At 32.1% G+C, this 19,601-nt stretch overlaps 4 protein-coding genes across 17 annotated transcripts in view; 1 reads left to right on the top strand and 3 right to left on the bottom strand.

Annotated features, from left to right (window-relative positions):
* Positions 1–253: 253 nt before the first annotated feature.
* Positions 254–5,649, bottom strand: LOC101507540 (cyclin-H1-1-like). Of its 14 annotated transcripts, none has more exons than XM_073370876.1 (16): positions 5,491–5,649; positions 4,463–4,625; positions 4,138–4,188; positions 3,815–3,893; positions 3,555–3,673; positions 3,362–3,435; positions 2,889–3,009; positions 2,734–2,799; positions 2,515–2,547; positions 2,070–2,147; positions 1,920–1,978; positions 1,653–1,709; positions 1,431–1,520; positions 1,255–1,315; positions 1,005–1,070; positions 254–909 (listed from the first exon to the last, which is right to left on the bottom strand). In XM_073370876.1, the coding sequence occupies exons 1-13, from the start codon at positions 5,508–5,510 to the stop codon at positions 1,463–1,465; spliced, it is 978 nt and encodes a 325-aa protein (XP_073226977.1). In that variant the 5' UTR covers positions 5,511–5,649; the 3' UTR covers positions 254–909; positions 1,005–1,070; positions 1,255–1,315; positions 1,431–1,462. The 14 variants fall into 14 exon arrangements, with proteins under 14 accessions (XP_073226977.1, XP_073226976.1, XP_073226975.1 ...); XM_073370875.1 differs by having other exon boundaries at positions 1,005–1,119; XM_073370874.1 differs by having other exon boundaries at positions 1,410–1,520.
* Positions 5,650–6,933: 1,284 nt separating this feature from the next.
* On the top strand, positions 6,934–11,508 carry LOC101507853 (uncharacterized). Its single transcript, XM_004507837.4, has 5 exons — positions 6,934–7,426; positions 8,151–8,254; positions 8,499–8,675; positions 9,131–10,995; positions 11,143–11,508. Exons 1-5 carry the CDS (start codon positions 7,215–7,217, stop codon positions 11,293–11,295), a joined length of 2,511 nt encoding a protein of 836 aa, XP_004507894.1. The 5' UTR covers positions 6,934–7,214; the 3' UTR covers positions 11,296–11,508.
* Positions 11,509–11,907: 399 nt separating this feature from the next.
* On the bottom strand, positions 11,908–17,083 carry LOC101508166 (putative clathrin assembly protein At5g57200). The gene is made up of 15 exons (XM_004507838.3): positions 16,889–17,083; positions 16,688–16,757; positions 16,320–16,417; positions 16,040–16,178; positions 15,820–15,947; positions 15,646–15,738; positions 15,307–15,357; positions 14,786–14,851; positions 14,635–14,700; positions 14,449–14,529; positions 14,295–14,369; positions 13,807–13,989; positions 13,640–13,718; positions 12,975–13,087; positions 11,908–12,474 (listed from the first exon to the last, which is right to left on the bottom strand). The coding sequence occupies exons 1-15, from the start codon at positions 16,976–16,978 to the stop codon at positions 12,004–12,006; spliced, it is 1,803 nt and encodes a 600-aa protein (XP_004507895.1). The 5' UTR covers positions 16,979–17,083; the 3' UTR covers positions 11,908–12,003.
* A 2,231-nt stretch (positions 17,084–19,314) lies between these two features.
* The window catches only part of LOC101508698 (protein CHLOROPLAST IMPORT APPARATUS 2-like), a 3,604-nt gene continuing 3,317 nt past the window's right edge, over positions 19,315–19,601 (bottom strand). Inside the window, exon 3 of the mRNA XM_004507840.4 lies at positions 19,315–19,456. Coding sequence (XP_004507897.1) covers positions 19,424–19,456 — 33 coding nt within the window. The 3' untranslated portion in view covers positions 19,315–19,423. The remainder of the gene's footprint in view (positions 19,457–19,601) is intronic.

Here is a 19,601-nt window from a genome sequence, read left to right on the forward strand (position 1 = left end):
ACATGTAAATAATCTTTAGTGATGTTATCCCGTAGTTTACAAACTGATAACTAGACTCAAAAAAACATTTCTTCCCAAGAAGACATGAAATTTATCATAATCATTATAGGATGTAAGAATAAGTTGAAACCAAATAAAAATACAAATAAATCAGGCAAATCATTTTATATGAATTTAACGTGTATATAACAAAATGTTTGTTTAGCCTATTTTGCCATGTGTGTGATTGTCATTTTTAACCTTTATTCTTGATACGTAATGGTGTTTCCTATTTCCAACATGCCTGAGATGCCTTATTCATGATCCTACATTATGTGCACCACACTGATAGCTAATAAAGCACCAACCTAGTCTAATGAAGCTAAAAGACACTTCAGAAACTTTGTTTCATTTAATAATTGACCTTTTGCAATCAAAGATCAAACAAGGCATCTCAAGAATATTAGGTTCAACACCCAAAATTATCTTTCCTCTACACTTCACGCGAGGTCAGCATAAAAATCAAATTGCAAGATTCTATTTAAAGACAACATAAACATCTACCATTATATTTGAAAAAAATAAATACATAAGCATGCAGCCACTCTACTAATCCCTCTTATCTGAGTGCATAATTATTGAATTAATCCTCAAATGAAAAGTTGCAACAGATAAAAGGAATTTGAAAAAACAAAAGGGTCGCTCTAGAATTCAAATACCAACAACCATTGCAATTTTGTCTCTTTTTTTGTTCAAAACCAATTCACAACACAAACTTATTGGATAATGCAGAACCATGCAATAGACTCTAAATCATAATTTTTTTAAACCAATTTTAACAACTATTGTCTTCGCAAGAGTCACTTAAATGTTGATAGTCCAGTCCTCGGCAAATTTGCACAGAACACAACTACAGCTTTGAATCCGAACCTATAAAGTATTCCCGCATATGAATCAAATACAAATTAGTCATGATGCAACATTAATTTATCAAGCAACAGGCAATCAAAATATAAATGTCATACCAAAGGCAATCAAGAGACATACGCAGAGCAGCAAACTTCCCAAAATCAGACTCACTTGTAAGCTTGCTGCAGGAGTTTTCCAAAGATTCTTGGTCAGACACTAATGCTCTAGAACCTATAGTGAGGTAAATGTTACCTTTCGTTTGAGACAACAAGTCTTCCTTTTTTTTTTCTATACACCGTTCTTCATCTTCAATAAAAAAAAAAAAAAAAAAAAAAAGGAACCTTCCAAAATGCAGAAGATGAGTACCTCAATTGAAAGGAATATAAAACTAGAGCTCTTTCTGGACTTGTGATTTGATTTCTCCCCTCTAATAATAACAAGAAAATATCTCTTAAAATTTCTTTTTGGGCCCTCGTCGTTGTGGGGTGGCTGTCATATGAAGGGCCAATAAGCAGTTCTACCTAAAAGGGTAAAGGAATTACTCGCCATGAGAGCTAAAGACCCCAACAAGACTTCAGTTTCCCGTTGATATGCTCCAATTCCTTCTCTGAAGGACTTCTGTATTTCCTAACCTGCATACATAGCCAAGGTAACATTGGACCATGTAAACAGAATAAAACCACATTACTAAGCTCATACAAAAGAAAAATTGGAAATACGCATCATTGGTTTAGCAAACAACTACTAGGATGAAAAACAATTACCAAAGAATCAATTGCATCCAATGATTCAAGAAGCTCGGCCATCGTATGCGTGGAATTCTGATGTGAAAAAACTCTGCTCAGAAAACTGCAATTAATGCCAGTATCCAAGTGGCATTAATTGTTCAAAGAATCAACTATAAATCACAACCCGGGCAGATCACTTTGTTGTTACATGATTGTGAAACAAGCAAAAGCTAAAGGAAATGGTTTTTTGGGGGGCTGGGGTGACTATCACAAAGAAACATGTGAAACATGTGAAACAAGTACCTATCGAAGTCAACAACTTGATGGAGTGCATTTGAGTTACGCAGGGCGGCCAAGGCCAACTGCAGCAGGAAGATACAGACTATTGTTGTCACAAAAAAACACAAAATGCTACAAGGGTGTTTCAAAATTTACAGATTATTTGGAGAATACCTGTCCAGGAGGAAATAAGAGTGGTGCATCTGTAAGCATCATTTTATCAACTTCCAGTCTTGCTGTATTTTGCAAAGCCTATACAGCAGGAGAAAAACTATCATGAAACAAGTAACTATTTCTTTATAATCAACAAGAGTTGACTAGATAAAAAGTAATTAAAATAAATTGTTGCATTATACTTCAAGTAGACAATACATGTGGATGAAGAGAATGAGATCATTTACAATCAAGAAAGAAACTGCATGTTGTGCAGTTCTCAAAAACTTAAAACGATCTCAATCTTGGACAAGTAATAAGTAAGACCAGTAATTGTCCAAAAAAAGGGGGAATGGTACCGGAGAACCTTCCTGCATATAAAATCATAAGCCAAAAATAATTCATGCACCAATGACCACAACAATGTGCTCAGCCTGATGATTACACTGGACAAAAAGACTAGTACCTGACGCTTGTCCTCACCAGCATTGCAAAGTTCCTGTCAATTCCCATAGTAACAATTTCCAGTTCAATATAAAATCATTAAAAAAATAATGCTAATGGCAGACAAGTCATAATAGAATTATTAATCGAAAATGAAAAAGAGAGAAAGCTGCAAATTTATTTTGAAATGCAAAAAATTGTAGACATTTAAAAAGAGTTCCATACAGCCAACTAGACGAACCTCCATATAATTAAAACCTTCAACTGAGCGATATGGAGTATAAACAATAAGCTCAAATTCCAGGCTCTACAAAACCAGGGTTTCTTGTCATAGATGAATTAAAAAGTACATTAAAAAAAAACTAGATCAATTTGATATCTGTGACCTATCCGTGCCTGATAAACTATCATCTCATTACAGAGAACTATTTCATGATCCTGGGAAACCCTCTTACCGAGCTCCTCAGCCGATACAAGATTTTCTTCTATTTTACAAGCAGCATATATGCAGGTCAACCTGTACAAAGGTTTCCTTTGAGTTACTGAGAAGCTAATGTATAAGAATGCCAAATTTGATGAAGTATATGACGGCCACACATGTAATCAAACAAATGATATCATAAAAAATAAGTAATCCATTCAACGGGATAAAAAGATTAATCAAAAGAGAAAACTGATAACCAATCCATCTCTCAGCAGTGCATCAGGTGCAATATCCTAACCAATTTTAACATTTTCAAACAATTAATAAACTAAGCATGAGTTCACCATAATGACCAGTGAGTCTGAAATCTGAATTCCTACTTAATATTTTAAAAAACGAGTGCAGTAAATCATTAGTCAAGACTGAAGAGTGCAGTAAATCTTACATTAGATTGTTTGGTTGATGTTCCATCACCGACCATCGCAGATAGAACCTTTTAAAAAAGATGAGCGCTGTTGCCTGTGTATCATAAACTATTTCAAAAGGATGACTACAGAAAACAAGTGTTGCCGTAATTATTATATTGACACAGACTGCTTCACAATTAATTTAAAATACCCAGAAAAGAGCTTGCATACCTGGATCTTATGAGGGAAATGCAAATTGTTACACACTTCTTGTAGCTTGTTTTCATAAAAAACCTTTATACATTGTTCTTCTTCAATACTAACAGGTTTTATCTGAGAATGCTTTTCAGCTGAAATAAAATACAGCTCTTGTGAACAGTTGAAAATAGAAATTCACAAACAATGGGAACAAAATAATTTTCAAAAGACAGAATGTTTTTTATACGATCGAGGGGAAAAGGGACGGAATCAAATTTCAGAAATAGCTTCACCATTATCGCTTGCAGTCGTCTGGGGTTCAGGATATGACAAAGACCCGTCAACATCTACTTCCATTAGAGTTACTCCACCCTTTAAAATAGATTAGTAGTAATTAGCAACCCAGTAGTAAGCTATTAAATGATATCATATTATCATGAAATATTTTATCAGTAGGGAATAAGATAAAAGCAGTTCCACTTCCACATGAGTTTACAACATCAGAGAATATATAAAACAATAAATGAGTATACGGTTATGGTCCTAAAAGTTCTCAAATTGAAATTCTCATCAGTTTATGAAGGTATGTATGTACAAAGTAGACTAAGACTGTGACCTTCTCTAGGATTTGTTTGGCTCTCTGATTAGCAGCTGTATATTTCTCAACCTAAAATGAAAGTAGATACAAGGAAAGAAAAAGTAATGAGTTACACACATAATATAAGAGAAAATTGAATTTCTCATGTGTGCCACTTGAATAAAAAAACAGTAAATTTAAACTAGCAATAAATCAAAATTATCCACCCAACCCACTATCTAACTAAAGCAATTGAATGAACCCATGCAAAGAAAGGTGATGATCAGGGTTTGTTAGTTGAAGGACAAAGGTGTTGTGAATTGCGGTTTAAAATGAATAGCGAAGATAGTAAGAAAACAAGTACCAGTTGTTGAGGAGAGAAGATCCACTTGGCTCGGTGGGTAGAGGTCAGAAAATCAGCCATGCCAATCAGAAAGCCTAAAGTGGTGCTTTTACCACAAAATAAATGGGGGCAAACACTGGTTGATTCTTCAAGCTGAGAGAAAGTGAGATCAGTATACACCTCTCTGTGTTTGAAACAGACGATTTCAGTTGGTATATGTCTTGGCAGGCACAGTACAAACAACAATTAATGGAGCATAAATAATGCATATGGACCTTAGATTTCAATAATTTTCTAAAAGACAGTTTCAATTTCATTCCAAATTCCCAGTAGTTTAAGCCTTCAACGCAAAAAAATGACATTTAAACATTCAACTTTCAAGCCGAAATGTAACAAACTGGAAACAAGACCCATTGAATTCACAGCCACAAATGCCAAAAATATTCAACCATTCTTATACACAGATATTTTAAATTTAGAAGAGTTGAAAACATCAAGGAATAGCACACCCAATTTCAATAGAAGCAAACACAATTACATTATGGATCAAGAAACAACAGGTGTTCATAACTCATTAGGAATCAGTCGTAAATCTTGAAGTTCTAATTAGTGACAATAATTTTTTCAACAAGAATTCAAAGATCACAATAATTAAGGAATGAGACACAAATTCCACATAAATTAGAATTAATTTCAAAAGTTTCGACACGGAAGCATAGCTGATTCCTGATTTCCATTTGAAAATAATACTCCCTTTGTTTCATATGAAGGTTGTGCACTCTTCTTAAGAAAATCATTGAATGTACTAATTTCTATGAATAAATGAATAACGATAGCACATATCTCAACTTAAAGCGCACGTTAGCAAGAACTTCAAGTTATAGCTATCAAGAACAGTCAATGACAGATATGTGGTTTAAGTGCAAGAATTAGTAGCAAATCATTCAGAAATATGTTTATGGAAATATTTGCATAATCTTTCAGCACGCACACACATACATTAATCGGATACCAAATAGCAACTATTTCAGCACAGTTTGAAAACTTACTCGAAAACAACGCAATGCATCAGAGTTCTTGCAGCTGAAGGAATCCGTATTTGGAAGGGATGTAACACTAACGATTATTTTTCGTTATTCTTTTATCATTTAACTAAACTTCCGTTGATTAAGTTTATCGTTTCCGTTAGTTAGTTTTTAACCCAAAAGTAACGTCTCTTATTTTCAATTCGTAATCTATCAAAGTCAAAAAAATGAAAATGAAAAATCCTCAAAATTTATTTCTCAATACTTTTATTTTATCTCCATCTTTATGTACTTTTTCCACATTATTCTTTTTTCTTTTTTATACAAAATATATATTTTTTATTTAGTTTCTATTTCTTGATAACTAAATCAGTACAAATTCTTTTGTCTAAGTTATATTTTATTTAAGCTTTAATCAAAATTATTTCAAATCATTGATATTGAATTTTTTTATCACTTTTTTCTTTTACAGAATATGATTTTTATGTCTAAATTTGAAGAAATTGTTTCTTAAAAGAAGGTGATTTTTAAGATTAAGAAAAACATAATGAGTTTGAAGATATTTTTTATTTTTGCGAGTGTGAAATGTTATGAAATTGAAATTGTAATTTATGGATTTGAAATATATGAGTTCGAAAGTCATAGATTTTAATAATTTTTAGAATTAATGAGATTATAAATTTATGATGCGTAAAATAAACAAGATTTTATAAAATTTAACGTTTTTTTGTCAAAAACTAATAAAAAATATCAACTTGAACAAAAACTGAATAGAAAATTATTATGAAACTAGAGTGAAACTAGATAATAAGTTAAGAGACTAAAATAATAGTTGTGATTTTTTTTAATTACACCCCTAATTTTTCTAAAGTTGTGATATTTAAATATTTATAACTCTCTAATGTTCATTAAATATTTTATTTTTTCTCTATCTTTTTTTTATCACATCAATAATATATATTTATTTTTCTCTTAGCATAAGATGAATGTATAGGTATTATTTATCATTTTTCTTCTTTCAATTATACCCCTAAATAAAACCCAAATTAATTTTCATAGATTTTTGAGGTTAAATAATCTAATGACCAACTTCATACACTTTAAATATGAAGATGGAAAATTTTATTAATTAGACTAAACAAATTTTGTGGTACTTTAGTTTTAGATTGAAAAATTTATTTTCGTATATGAATTTATAAATAATGTTTGTCATTTAAACAAAAGTTAAAATCTCTTCAAATATATGAGTATCTATTTATAAAAAAAGAGAAAAGTATACGTTTAATATTTAAATTATATAAATTCTCAAATATTTAAGGACATCTAAACTCTTTATCTTAATAGATTTAGATTATCTTATTTTTTTGACCATATTAAGAGAGAGACATATAAGCAAATTTTGTATGTATATGACTTATAAAAATTATTTTCCTATCGTTTATATCTGTAGGTTAATTTATTTCCATTTCCGTGTCTCTTTGCTTTATCTCTGTTCTCACAATAATAGAGAGGCAAAAAAATCAGCAGACCAATAATTTATTTTCTCTGCCATCTCCCAAATTGCCACGTAACTAATTTCCATTTCATTCTCTCTTTCCTCCTTCTTACCCAATTCAATTCTGTTTCTTCTTCAACAATTCTCTCATCTCTTCCTTAAATCTTCATTTTTTACCACACAAATTCAATTAATTCGTCTCATTTTCTGGATTATAGTTGTCTCTGTCCATTTCAGTCGGTGCCGGAGAATCATGCCGCCGGCTCTATTGGATCCGCCATTGCCAATAACATCGTCGGTGCCTTCTTTAACCTCCGACACCATTTCTCCGGCACCGGCGTCGGAGAGTCAGCTATTCGATAATCTTAGAGGCTTGCAGTGGCGTGTAAATCTTGGTGTTTTGCCATCTTCTTCTTCAACTTCCTTTGATGATCTTCGTCGTGCCACCGCTAATTCTAGAAGGGGGTAAGCTAATCATGCCATATTAGTGTTTTTGTTTTGTTTTTTTGATCCAATTCTCCAAGGATGTAAAAATAAATTCATTTTTCTAACATTGGGTTTTAAATTTAATCCAATTTACGGTATTTGGATAATTGTTTTCCTTACATTCAGTGCAAAGTTCATAGCTTTATTGATGGGTGTTTTAATTAACTTTCTATTCAGAGTTACTAAAATATCCCAAGTTCCTAGCTATTGGTGTTTTTGTTTTTAACTTTGTATGTAATTGGTTATTATTCTCAATAAGCACACCTTTAAGGTATTTTTTAATTTTTTTTAAAGATGTAGATACAATACAATCATATGGAAATACATTGTTGACAATTTTCATTCGCGAATGCTGGTATGAGATGTTGATCTCTATTCATTCAGTTAAAGTCAATACTACATTTTTGTTTTTGTTTTTCTGTCATGTCATTATCATTTTATATCAAGGTATTGTTTCATTGGAAGAAATGAATAAATTTTGTTTCTTGATTTGGCACTGAGGACTATTTGTGTAAATTATTATATGGATTTCGGCGTTTGGCATTAATTTATAGGTCATGTATTTTATACTGTAGTGTTGCCATCTTGAGAGACGAGATCCAAGTGTTTCTTGGTGTCTGTCATGTTCGTGTATGCTCCAATTGCATTTTATTTTTAGACATGTCTTTGCTTATTTTACATGTACTGTTTCTGATCTTGTCAGGTATGCTAGTTTGAGAGGGAGGCTCTTGGTTGATCCCCACATTACAAAGGATGGAACTAGTTCACCCAATCTTGTCATGGATAACCCACTTTCACAAAATCCAAGTAAACCTTGGCACATTTTTCACATTCCATTGCTTCTTCATATTTCATGATTGGATAAATAAATCTATTTCCCTCATTTCGCCGATATTCTGTCATAAATTGTCATAAATTCCTATTTACTTAGTGCTGTCTCCAAAATTTGGAATACCATTGTGTATATTTCTAGCTAGTCTATCTAACCCTCTCCGCCTCTCTTGTTTTTGAACTCTATCTGTGGTGACAATAAAATGTTCTTTATATGCAGACAGTACATGGGGTCGCTTTTTTCGCAATGCCGAGCTAGAGAGGATGGTTGATCAGGATTTATCACGTTTATACCCAGAACATGGCAACTATTTCCAGACACAAGGGTGCCAAGGCATATTGAGACGAATTTTATTATTATGGTGTCTTAAACACCCCGGGTATGGTTATAGACAAGGTAAATTGCTCAGCCAACCAATAGCTACACACAATACATTTTACTTTCATCCTAAATATGTTTTCGCACTTTGTGATGATTTTTAATTTTTCTTCCAACTATGTAAGTAAACGTGCTTAAATGGTTAATTTACATTAATCTATATTGTAGTGAACTTTCTCATTTATGATGGGTGTATTATTTTTCATTGCAACCTTATATAACTAGACATAGCACATTAGCACATGTAATTGAATGAAAGCTTTACTTTACCAATCACCAGAAGGCACATCATATGCTTTGTTCATTGCGAATCTCATGCTCTCTAGGCTATCGCCAATGTGCTTTAGTTACAGATTATTAAATGATTAACTTGATGGAAAACCTGTTACTTGGTATTTATCAGCAAAAAACCTGTTACTCGGTATCTATTTGAACCAACATTATTGAGCATTTTTCATTCATTTATTTTGTAGGAATGCATGAGTTACTTGCTCCTTTGCTTTATGTTCTCCAAGTTGATGTCGAGCGCGTTGTAGAAGTTCGAAAAGTTTACGACGACCACTTCACAGACAGATTTGATAGTCTCTGTTGTCAAGATAATGATCTTTCTTACAGCTTTGATTTTAGAAAATCTTCAGACTCGACAAAGGATGAAATTGGCTCCCATGGAAATGCAACAAATATCAAGAGTCTTGATGAGCTTGATCCTAAGATACAGACTATTGTATTGCTAAGTGACGCTTATGGGGCTGAAGGTGAACTGGGCGTTGTTTTATCTGAGAAATTTATCGAGCATGATGCTTACTGTATGTTTGACGCTTTAATGAATGGGGCCCACGGTTCAGTTGCAATGGCCGATTTTTTCTCTTATTCCCCTGTTGCTGGGTCTCATACTGGTTTGCCACCCGTAATTGAAGCTTCTGCTGCATTGTATCATTTGCTGTCTCATGTGGATTCATCTCTGTATAGCCATCTTGTTGATCTCGGGGTTGAACCTCAGTACTTTGCTCTGCGCTGGTTGAGAGTTTTATTTGGACGGGAATTTCCACTTGACAACCTCTTGATCATTTGGGATGAAATCTTTTTATCAGATAATAGTAAAATCGAAAAGCACGTGGAGGACAACACAGACCCTGGTTTTAGGATCTTACATTCATCTCGTGGAGCATTTATCTCAGCTATTGCTGTGGCAATGTTACTTCATTTAAGATCTTCACTACTTGCGACCGAAAATCCTACAATCTGTCTCCAGAGATTATTAAGCTTCCCCGAAAACACGGACATTAAAAAACTAATAGAAAAGGCTAAATCCTTGCAGACTCTTGCATTAAGCACTGAAATTTCATCCTCAACACCTACATTTGTAGAGTATGAGAACAAGGGTAAATCGGTTATTACAAGATCAATTACCATTCCATGTGAATCAGGCTCGCCTAAAACTCCTACGAACTTAATACCTGATAATAGCTACTGGGAAGAAAAGTGGAGAGTTGTCCACCGTGCTGAAGAACTAAAACAAGATGGAGTAGAAAAACAGGTTCCATCTCAGAAAAAGAGATGGACAGAAAAGGTCAAGTTAAGTTTGAAAAGAACGGAATCTGACCCGTCTTCGTCAAGGATTACGAGTGGTCAAAAGGAATCTAAGGCATCTGTTAAGCGCAATTTGTTAGAAGATCTTTCCAAGGAACTTGGGTCAGAGGAAGATACAGAAAAACTCTACAATCATGAAATCTTGTGCCAGCAGGATAATCATTCGGTTGCGGTTGAAGTTGAGCAACTAGATGATGGCTCTGAAGGCAGCAACAATTACTGTGGTGAGGATAGACGTCTAAATAGAAACACTGTTAGTGAGGAAAACTCATTGAACCCAGCTAGTCCTCCTAATGAGATCAAAGATCATGAAAATAACTCACTGAAAAGTAGTGTTGGGTCTAATTTTTCCCTTGATGAAATTAATGAAACTTCACATTGTAGTCCCGTTGATTCGCCTCTTCCAATTTCCAATCATCCCGAGAGTAACATGTCTCAGGTGCCAGGGTGGAATAATGATTCCACAGGAAATTCGGCCGCACTTTCTAAAGATAGAAAACTAAATAAATTCCAGTGGCTTTGGAAGTTTGGTCGTAATAACGGCGATTTAATGTCTGATAAAAGAGTTGGTGCTTCTGATGAGGCTGTAAAACCCACCAACAATTGTAGTAATAATCAAAGTAATACAGTACCCTCATCTACTGCTTGTGAGCATAGCAGTCCTGTTAATTTTAAAGGAGAATCTGTAGACCAGAATGTGATGGGAACTTTGAGGAATATTGGGCAGTCCATGCTTGAGCATATTCAGGTAAGATTCTTTTTTATTGTCACTAAAATTCCATAACAAGTTAGTGAGTGAACTCAAAATAGAATTTTGAGGATTGAAATGTGATGTGATCATCCTAAACTGATGTTTCAGAAAAGTTATCTAAGGACTGTATTTTTTTTGTAACAGGTGATTGAATCTGCTTTCCAACAAGAGCATGGTCAAGGAGCTTCAGTGGATAATAATATGTCTACAAATGTTATGATTGGCAAAGGGCAGGTTACTGCCATGTCAGCTCTCAAGGAGCTCCGCAAAATTAGCAACCTTTTGTCTGAGATGTGAGACGAACCTTAGGTTGACCTGTATATATATACTGTATATTCTTTGTAATTTGTAATTACGATTCTTTAGCAGTGTTAATGATACAAGTGTCATCTGCTTTACTTCTGCAGTTTATGAATATATCAAGTTTTGAAGATGTTTAGAGGAATCCATATGTACATGTATTTGTGTTACATTACATGAAGTGAAATAAATTATGATTCATTCCTATAATCTCATTTATTTGGAGGTTGCAAAAGTAGTCCTAAACTACTATTAATAATATTGATGACAATCCTGGATTTGAATTTACTATAATCATAAAGTCACCAATTTTGACCAACATTGAATGATTAACCTTCTAATTCTGCTTTTTAGAATTAGAATCAATGTACGAAGTTGAAATATTGGTCATCTGATCTCGATTTAACGATGACAAAGTTTAAGATTGCTTTTAAGACAAAGTTGAAACATCGAGTTCACTTTTCGAGGTTGATCTAGTAAGGTTAATGAAGTGTGATTTGTCTTGATTACTCAGTTTCTAATTTTGGACCATTACTCTTTGGAATTTTTTATATAAAAAATTAACCTTTTAATGTGAGTGGGTGCAAGTGTGCGAACAAGACGGCCAAATGAAAAATTAATCACTGATGGTTACAAATACTTGGATTAACCCTGCTTCAAATAACAAAAGTTTCATCCTTTTTGTGGTGAGAAAGAGAGTGACGTCTACATTATATTGTAGTTCCCTTGATGGTGCATGGAACTATAAGAATAGCTAGGTACAGGTAAAGGATCTCCGAATGGATTAGAAGAACCCATAACTGACATCTGTTGAGGGTAATGAGCTTGTGAATGTTGCTGCTGCTGGTAAGGAACCATCATCATGTTGTATTGTTGTTGCTGCTGTTGTTGGAACATCATTTGTTGTTGTTGTTGTTGGAACATCATTTGTTGTTGTTGTTGTTGTTGGAACATCATTTGTTGTTGAGCCATTAATGCCATTTGTACATTAGATGGAGGTGCTACATTGTTGGATATTGCAAATGGATCTTGTTGCTGATTATTATAATTATCAAATGGATTATTTATAGCCATCCCTCCTCCATATCCATAACCCGCATTTTGGAGTTGAAGTTGTCTTCTGGCATTTTCATCTTCATACAAACTGTCTAGCAATAGCTTGTCAAATCCACCAGCCTGACTCATCATAAGAGAGAACAACGGTGTTATCTTTTTACAGGTTTGAAGGATTAACTGTAATCTCAATGAGCTTAAAAATATGAAAAGAACTTTAGCATGACTTCAATGCAACATTTTATGTATGAGTTTTTCTTAACTGTCATTAGTAATGTAGCACTGAAACTTTAGATTGCAAACGTGTCTAACACCGACACATATGATTCAATTCAATCACTTCTATTTTTTCACTTATTAACAAGTTTCTACATGTCAATGTCAAAGTCAGTGTCGTCTTCGATATCGATGTTTGTGGCAGTGCTTCATAAATCACTTGTAATAAAATCATTTTCAACAACATTAATCTAGAAATTTGCCACATCTATCTAGAACATACTACTCAAAGTACTGTAATTTGATTATATATGGTGTGCACATAGCTACTGTTTTCAAACAGGAGTCTTATGTTATTGATGTGTGTGAACCTATATGATAGCAAGTGATGAAGTGGTAACACAAACCATTTTGCGATCTGGCGCTTCGCTCGTGTGTTTGCTTGGTGTTGTAACAAGTGCAAGTTCCCAACCAGAAGCTCCACTTATATTAGTCAAAGCAAGATTGTTCAATTTTCTCCCTACATAAAATTTGAAAACTCTTTAGAATTGGATCAAGTATCAAACAACAAGCATGGTTAGCTAAATGATGTATATTATTGAAGGTTTTTTTTTTGGGTCAACAATATGATTGAAGTTTAAAAGGGGGGAAAAGATATATATATATATATATATATATATATATATATATATATATGGAGGTATTCTCATGGATTTTTATAGAATTATCCATATGAAAACTATTGCTGAACTATTACAGAATCATTTCCCATTTTTACTACTTGATTTCACACTATAGAGCTGAAGAGACAGCTAGTTACTCTACAACTTTTCTCAACTATTGTGTTTTGTTAAGTAATTATTTTAGCCTCTGGAAGACTAGATAATGAATATCATTCTAGCATATATTGGTGAAGCAAATTGCAATCTCAATTATTTAGGGGCATGCACTGTAAAATCGAATTGGCTTATGACATAACCACTTATATGATAAGAGCTTATAGCTTAAGTATTTAATTAAGTTGTTTATCCAAACATGACTTTAATCAACTATCATTTAATCTAGGCCTTACCGCCAGGTGGTAGAATTGCTAGAGCCAAAGCATTGCTTTCTTCTAGTTCTTGAGCTTTTGGATTTATTTCATTTAGACCCTGCAAAGGTGGACAAATACTTATGTTATTCCATCAAACCAAATATCACAAACAAGAAAACCATTAGCACATAATAACCAAAACAGACCAGCAAATCATCAGTATCATCATCAGTTGATATCAGAGGAGGAAGTTCAGCCTCCTCTGTTTGATCCTTATCAGTAGGTTCTTCCTCCTTGACTTCTTCAGCTTCTTTCTCAATTGCTTCAGGCTTTTCAGTTTCTTTTTCTTCTGGTTCTTTCTTTGGTGATTGATCATTTTCTTGATACTCCTGATGTTGAATGACCTTTGTTAACAAATAATAACATATCCTCCATATACATTGGGGGCATGCATAAAAGTTTAAGAAAAATTAATATTACAACATGTTTAAGAAAAAACATAGCTTTGTTTGGGCATTGTAGTGGTTTCTTTAAGATTCCAGTTGCAACAAATAAAGAAAACTCAATGATGTTGTTGAGTCATGCACAATAACTTGAACCAAAATATAGATGCAAGATTGTTGAGAAAAATGTAATGATAAAAACATGTAAAATAGGGTAATAATTAAAAATGTTTTCATGGTATTTTTCTTACCAGTCTCTTAACATTGCCTGTTGGAGGTGCTTCTTTAATGTATTCTTCCATTGTGGCAACAAAAGAGGGTGGTGGCTGTTTATATCAGGAAATAATTTAGTCACAAATCATTTGATATCAAATGAAATATACATAATAATGACAAACAAAGAACCTGTCTCAGAATTGGAAATTGAAAATTCCTAGCAAGGTCCAAGCCCTTGCAGTATTCATAGAAATCAGCAAGATTTTCAGCCTGCATAGCAAAAAAAAATCATCAATTAGGAAAACCTTGTTGAGTATTAAATATAATTCAATTTTGACAACAAGATGGTCTGTTAAGTAAAGCATCATTATAGACCTGTTTGCCAGCTCTTTTATAAATAAGCAAACCCTTTATCGCGTCGTATCTCGTCATATCAAAGAACTGCGGTTTAACTTCATTAGTTAGTTCCATTCAATATTCAAGTGATTTGATCAAAATAAATAAATTGAAGTGAGATAGACATTACCTCGTCAACAAGTTTTATGATTCCATCATTGAGGGCACAATATATTTTAAAGCTTTCTTTCAATACCTGAATGATATTTCCAGAAGAGAAAAAGTATTGTTAGAGAAATAGTCACAACTCACAATACTAAAGAAATGGATTCCAAGTCAAAATAATATTTTTTAATGAAGAAACAAATAGATACTATAAGGATGAATTAGGCTACAAAAAAAAATTCATTCAATGAAATAAATCCACGAGGGTAGCAATTTCACAGTCTAATTCATAATGTACTGTAGTCACTAACATGGAGAGAAAAACCATCTCTTCAATTAGTTCTATTGATCAGAGTAAGAATTATATGGATATAATTCTAAAAGATTCTCCTATGCATATATAAATTTTGCAAAGCTATTTGCAATTCTACACTTGAACATGTTTCTTTTTATATTTTAAAAAAAATGACAGAATTGACACAACATTGTCTAAACTAATACTTAAAATTGCTATTATGTGAAAGAGTACAAACTAAACATTCATACCAGGGCCAATGCATATTGTATTAGATAATTGTTGAAAGCTGATCCTTCAGGCTGCAATGTATAAAATCAAATTAAATGTTATCTAAAGGAAAGAAAGAGCAACAATGTTTCATGCAGATGTAGCACAACATATTAGGCCTGTAGGTGTTTCCTGTTTCTACCTCCATTGATAAATTAAACATTAGAGGAAAGTCATTATGGAAGTTTTTGAAAAGGCATTTTAAAAATAGATTGAATATTTTTGAAAATATCAAAATATTGTTTTCAGTGTTTTGGAAAATGCATTATCTCTAATTAACTTCTATCTTCTCTCCACTGACATAAGTTCATAACGCCTACCTGACAGCAAACAAGTCGGTAAAGAAGTTGCTGCAATGCAGGCAGCTGCTCCAACAACCCATCACTGGTCAACATCCTTGTTCTGCTATGTACCTGTCAAAGCTTAAACTTACTCATTTTCTGAAAACAGTAATAAAAATTGCATTAAATTCAAATTGAAAGAAAAGTACACACCTTAGTTGAAGCTGGTGATGCTTTTGTTAAACGCTCAAACTCAATGTCATATTTAAGAATTCTAAAACATTCAAGTCTTTCTTCTAAAAATTGTGCATAGGTTCGAACCCATGCAGAACAATCCCAAGCTGCATGCATTAAAAAAATTGACATAACAAAAGGGTCTTAATAAACCAATATAATGGAAAATTTACAACAAATGATTAATCGATTAATTTACCTAGAGGACTTGAGTCATCTTTGAAGTTAGATATTTGGAGAAAATGTACCCTGCGTGAGTAGTTTACAAGGTCTTCTTTGAAACTAGGATCACCTTCTCTCAATATCCTATGAATCACTATCAATGTCTTTATGGCAACCTGAAATCAAAGTGATATCGTGATTTTATTGAAATTTTAAAGTTGGTTTTTATCACAATTGCAATTACATGTCTTGATTCTAGTTATTCTATCAAATTCAATATCAACCCGAACATGCACTTATGTGTGAAAAGGACTTACTATCCAATTTCGCGTCTTCGAAAGTCTCTTGGAAAGTGCGTGTATGCAATAAGCTACATCTGCTCGTGGTTGCTGTGCTGATGTTGCATAGAATATTTCTACAAAGAAGACCAAAAGAGAGAAAAATCATCAACACAATAGAATAACAAATAAGTTTAATAATATTCCAATTTGGCATTATTGTAATGTCTTCATTTCTAATTTCTTCTAACGCAAGCAACAACATGGAAAATTAACAAACATAATAGATTGATCAACCTATGCATGCCACATCAAAAAAATATATTCAAAGCAATTTAATGAAACAAATTATAAGATGAAAATGAAAAAGACCTAATCAATTTATATATATGTGTATATATACTCACTCCGAACGTGACGTTCTTTTGGAGGATATTCAACGTGACTGGTAGCTTTTACAATTGCAATGTCCAATTCCTATTTGATAACAAAAACATATATAATTAATTTGAAAGAATAAAGAATGAAAAGGAAAATGTGAATATTGAGTTAGAAAATAAATAATTGAGATAGAGAAATTAATAATATTTATATATTATATGTATAACCTTGTATTCGCTATTGACCTTGGCTAGGCCAACCTTGGTGGAATCTTTAAGAGCTCCGTAGGCCTTTCTAAATGTTTGGAACGTTCCCATTCACCAATTAACTCCTATTGAATTTGGAAGAGGAAAAGAAAGAAAGAAGAAGGAACAAACAAACAATGTTGTTGTTCTCTTCTTCTTTCCTCTTTGTTAGTGTATCGTTTTTCCAGCAATAAAAAGAATAAACCAATGAAAAGGGTATTTTGGTAGTTTCTCTTGTATAGGCCTTAACTAATTAATGGGAATATATTTCACCACGCTTTCTGCAGATTTACTCATGTCAATTTACAAATATGCCTATATAATAATATGGGTATATATTTTTTATGCTTATATTATATGCATGTTGATGTTACATTACAACGTGGAGTCCATCCAATCCAAGACAACTTGGACATTTTTCTCATATTTGGAGGAGGGTTGGAATTGCCAATTTATATTTTATTTGTTTTACTTTTAAAATCAATAAAAGTGTTTGGTCATTTACAGTATTTTTAGAACTTTTTTATATTCCTACAAATATTTAATTAAGCGTAACTGTATCTTCGACATCTTGTGTCCATTTCGGTTTTTTTGAATGGAGGACCATTATAGTTTAGAGAATAAAAAATAAATTTTTGACAAAAAACAAAAATCTTGTTACAAAAACATATAAATTATTTATACAAAAAATTCAATTGTGATCCTTGGTGTTGGATATGTTTAAATATTTTTATGTATTTTAATTTTCTTTTAGCAATTAACGAACAAATCTATTATAAACACTCCGAAATTTTAAATATTTAAGTCTCTTACCACTCAAACTAATTATGTGTGGATATATGCGTAAAATTTTAAGTGCATGTGATGTTAAACTTTTAGTAGTATAAATATATAATTATGTGTGGATATAAAAGTACAAACATTTAGTAGTATAAATATATTTATTTGGGTCTGTAAAATCTAACTCAACAAATAAATTTTGATATTTTTTATGTTGAATATCATGTCTTGAGTCTGAATCTAAAATATCGTAGTTGTGTGTGAGTTTAAAGTGATATTTACTACATCTACATATAATATATGTTCACTTGATGATTAGTATATGAAATAGACATAAGATAAAATTTAGATGTTCAAGCTCATGCTCTTCAATTTTCCGATCTTGAGAATGGTGGTTGTGGCATTGGTTCAAAATTCAATGCTTTTTGGTTGGCTTGTGTGTAGTACATGTAAAAGATTCGTAATTCGATTATTTTTAATCATGACATGTGTAATATTTACTTAATAGTTTAGAATGTGCAACTTATATCGTGGTTGTGGTTTAAAGCTAAAGATACTAGTTTTATGTTTTATTTATCAATCACGATGCTCTCACCCTCGAGTGTGTTTGGGATGTAGTAATTTATAGCAAACGTTTATATTATGAATGAATGTTTTGATTAGAATAGTAAGTGTTTATCATTCTATTTTTTAATATAAACTTTTGTATTTTTATTTCTTAGCAATCCACACATTTTTTTTTTAAATTTTATATATATATATATAAGAATGATAAAATTGTGAGGATAAATGGGTAGTCCACACTTTTTTTTAATTTTTTAAAAAAAACAATACTAAACAATTAAATTTCTTTTCGTGTTTCTCTTGTCTTAATCATCACGCGAGCCCATAGTGGTTACAATAATACTAAACAATAAATTTTCATTTTTACTGTACACAATTAGAAGGATAATACATAATCATATCACTACTGAATGAATCGACGATGGCTTAATTGACAACTCAAAAATCAAAGCAACGATAGAGAATACTTTGCCAGCTATAGACGTTTATACGGTTAATTTCCTTTCGCCTATCAATTTCATATCATTATAAGTACCATATTGAAGTTATTTTATTAAAAATTAGTCTCTTTTCTTTTTTATTAATTGAGACTATTGTAAATGTTAATTTCATGATTGAAGTAAAAAGTTAAGAAATAGAATGGTAAAGAAATCCGCATATTTAATTTATATTATTTACTAACAATATTAGTAATAATAATAATTATTATTATTATTAATATTGATCATTAAAAAAAACTATTACAGCATTTAAAAAATAGCCAAAGTTGATTTAAAAATAACACATTAAAAATGATATTAATAGCATTTTCTCTATATTTATGTGAAGAATAAAAGCGAAGAACCTTCTAGTGGCCATAATCCAAAGAAACAAAGTGTAATAGAATCTTGGCCTTTTATATTTTCATTTGGACTACTTTCTTTTCTTTTTTTTTTTTGTCTAGTTATCTTTTCTTTTCTTTTTTTGGTCTAGTTATCTTTTCTTTTCTAATACAGGAAGGACCAATGACCCCAAAAGTAAATGCTACAGAAAAATATCCATAAATAGATAAACTCTGTTTTGAGTATAAAAAAAAAACTGCTTTTTATTATGATTATTATTATTTTTATTGAAATCCCAAAAAACCATGTGATCTACTGCTACTACATATACTGTATATCATCTGTGTGCGTTTTAGCTAGCATTCAGCCTCCTAACAAATCGCCCCTGCCACATCACAAACAACGTAGATGTGTTACCTCAATTGGGACAATCACTTATCATAGAAAAAAATGATTTGTACAAAAAAATGTTAATAGGTTTAATAATGGTTTAAATGTATACACGGTCAATGTTAAATTATATATATATA

Source organism: Cicer arietinum, chromosome 7 (assembly GCF_000331145.2).
Source record: "Cicer arietinum cultivar CDC Frontier isolate Library 1 chromosome 7, Cicar.CDCFrontier_v2.0, whole genome shotgun sequence".
Classification (NCBI taxonomy): Eukaryota; Viridiplantae; Streptophyta; class Magnoliopsida; order Fabales; family Fabaceae; genus Cicer; species Cicer arietinum.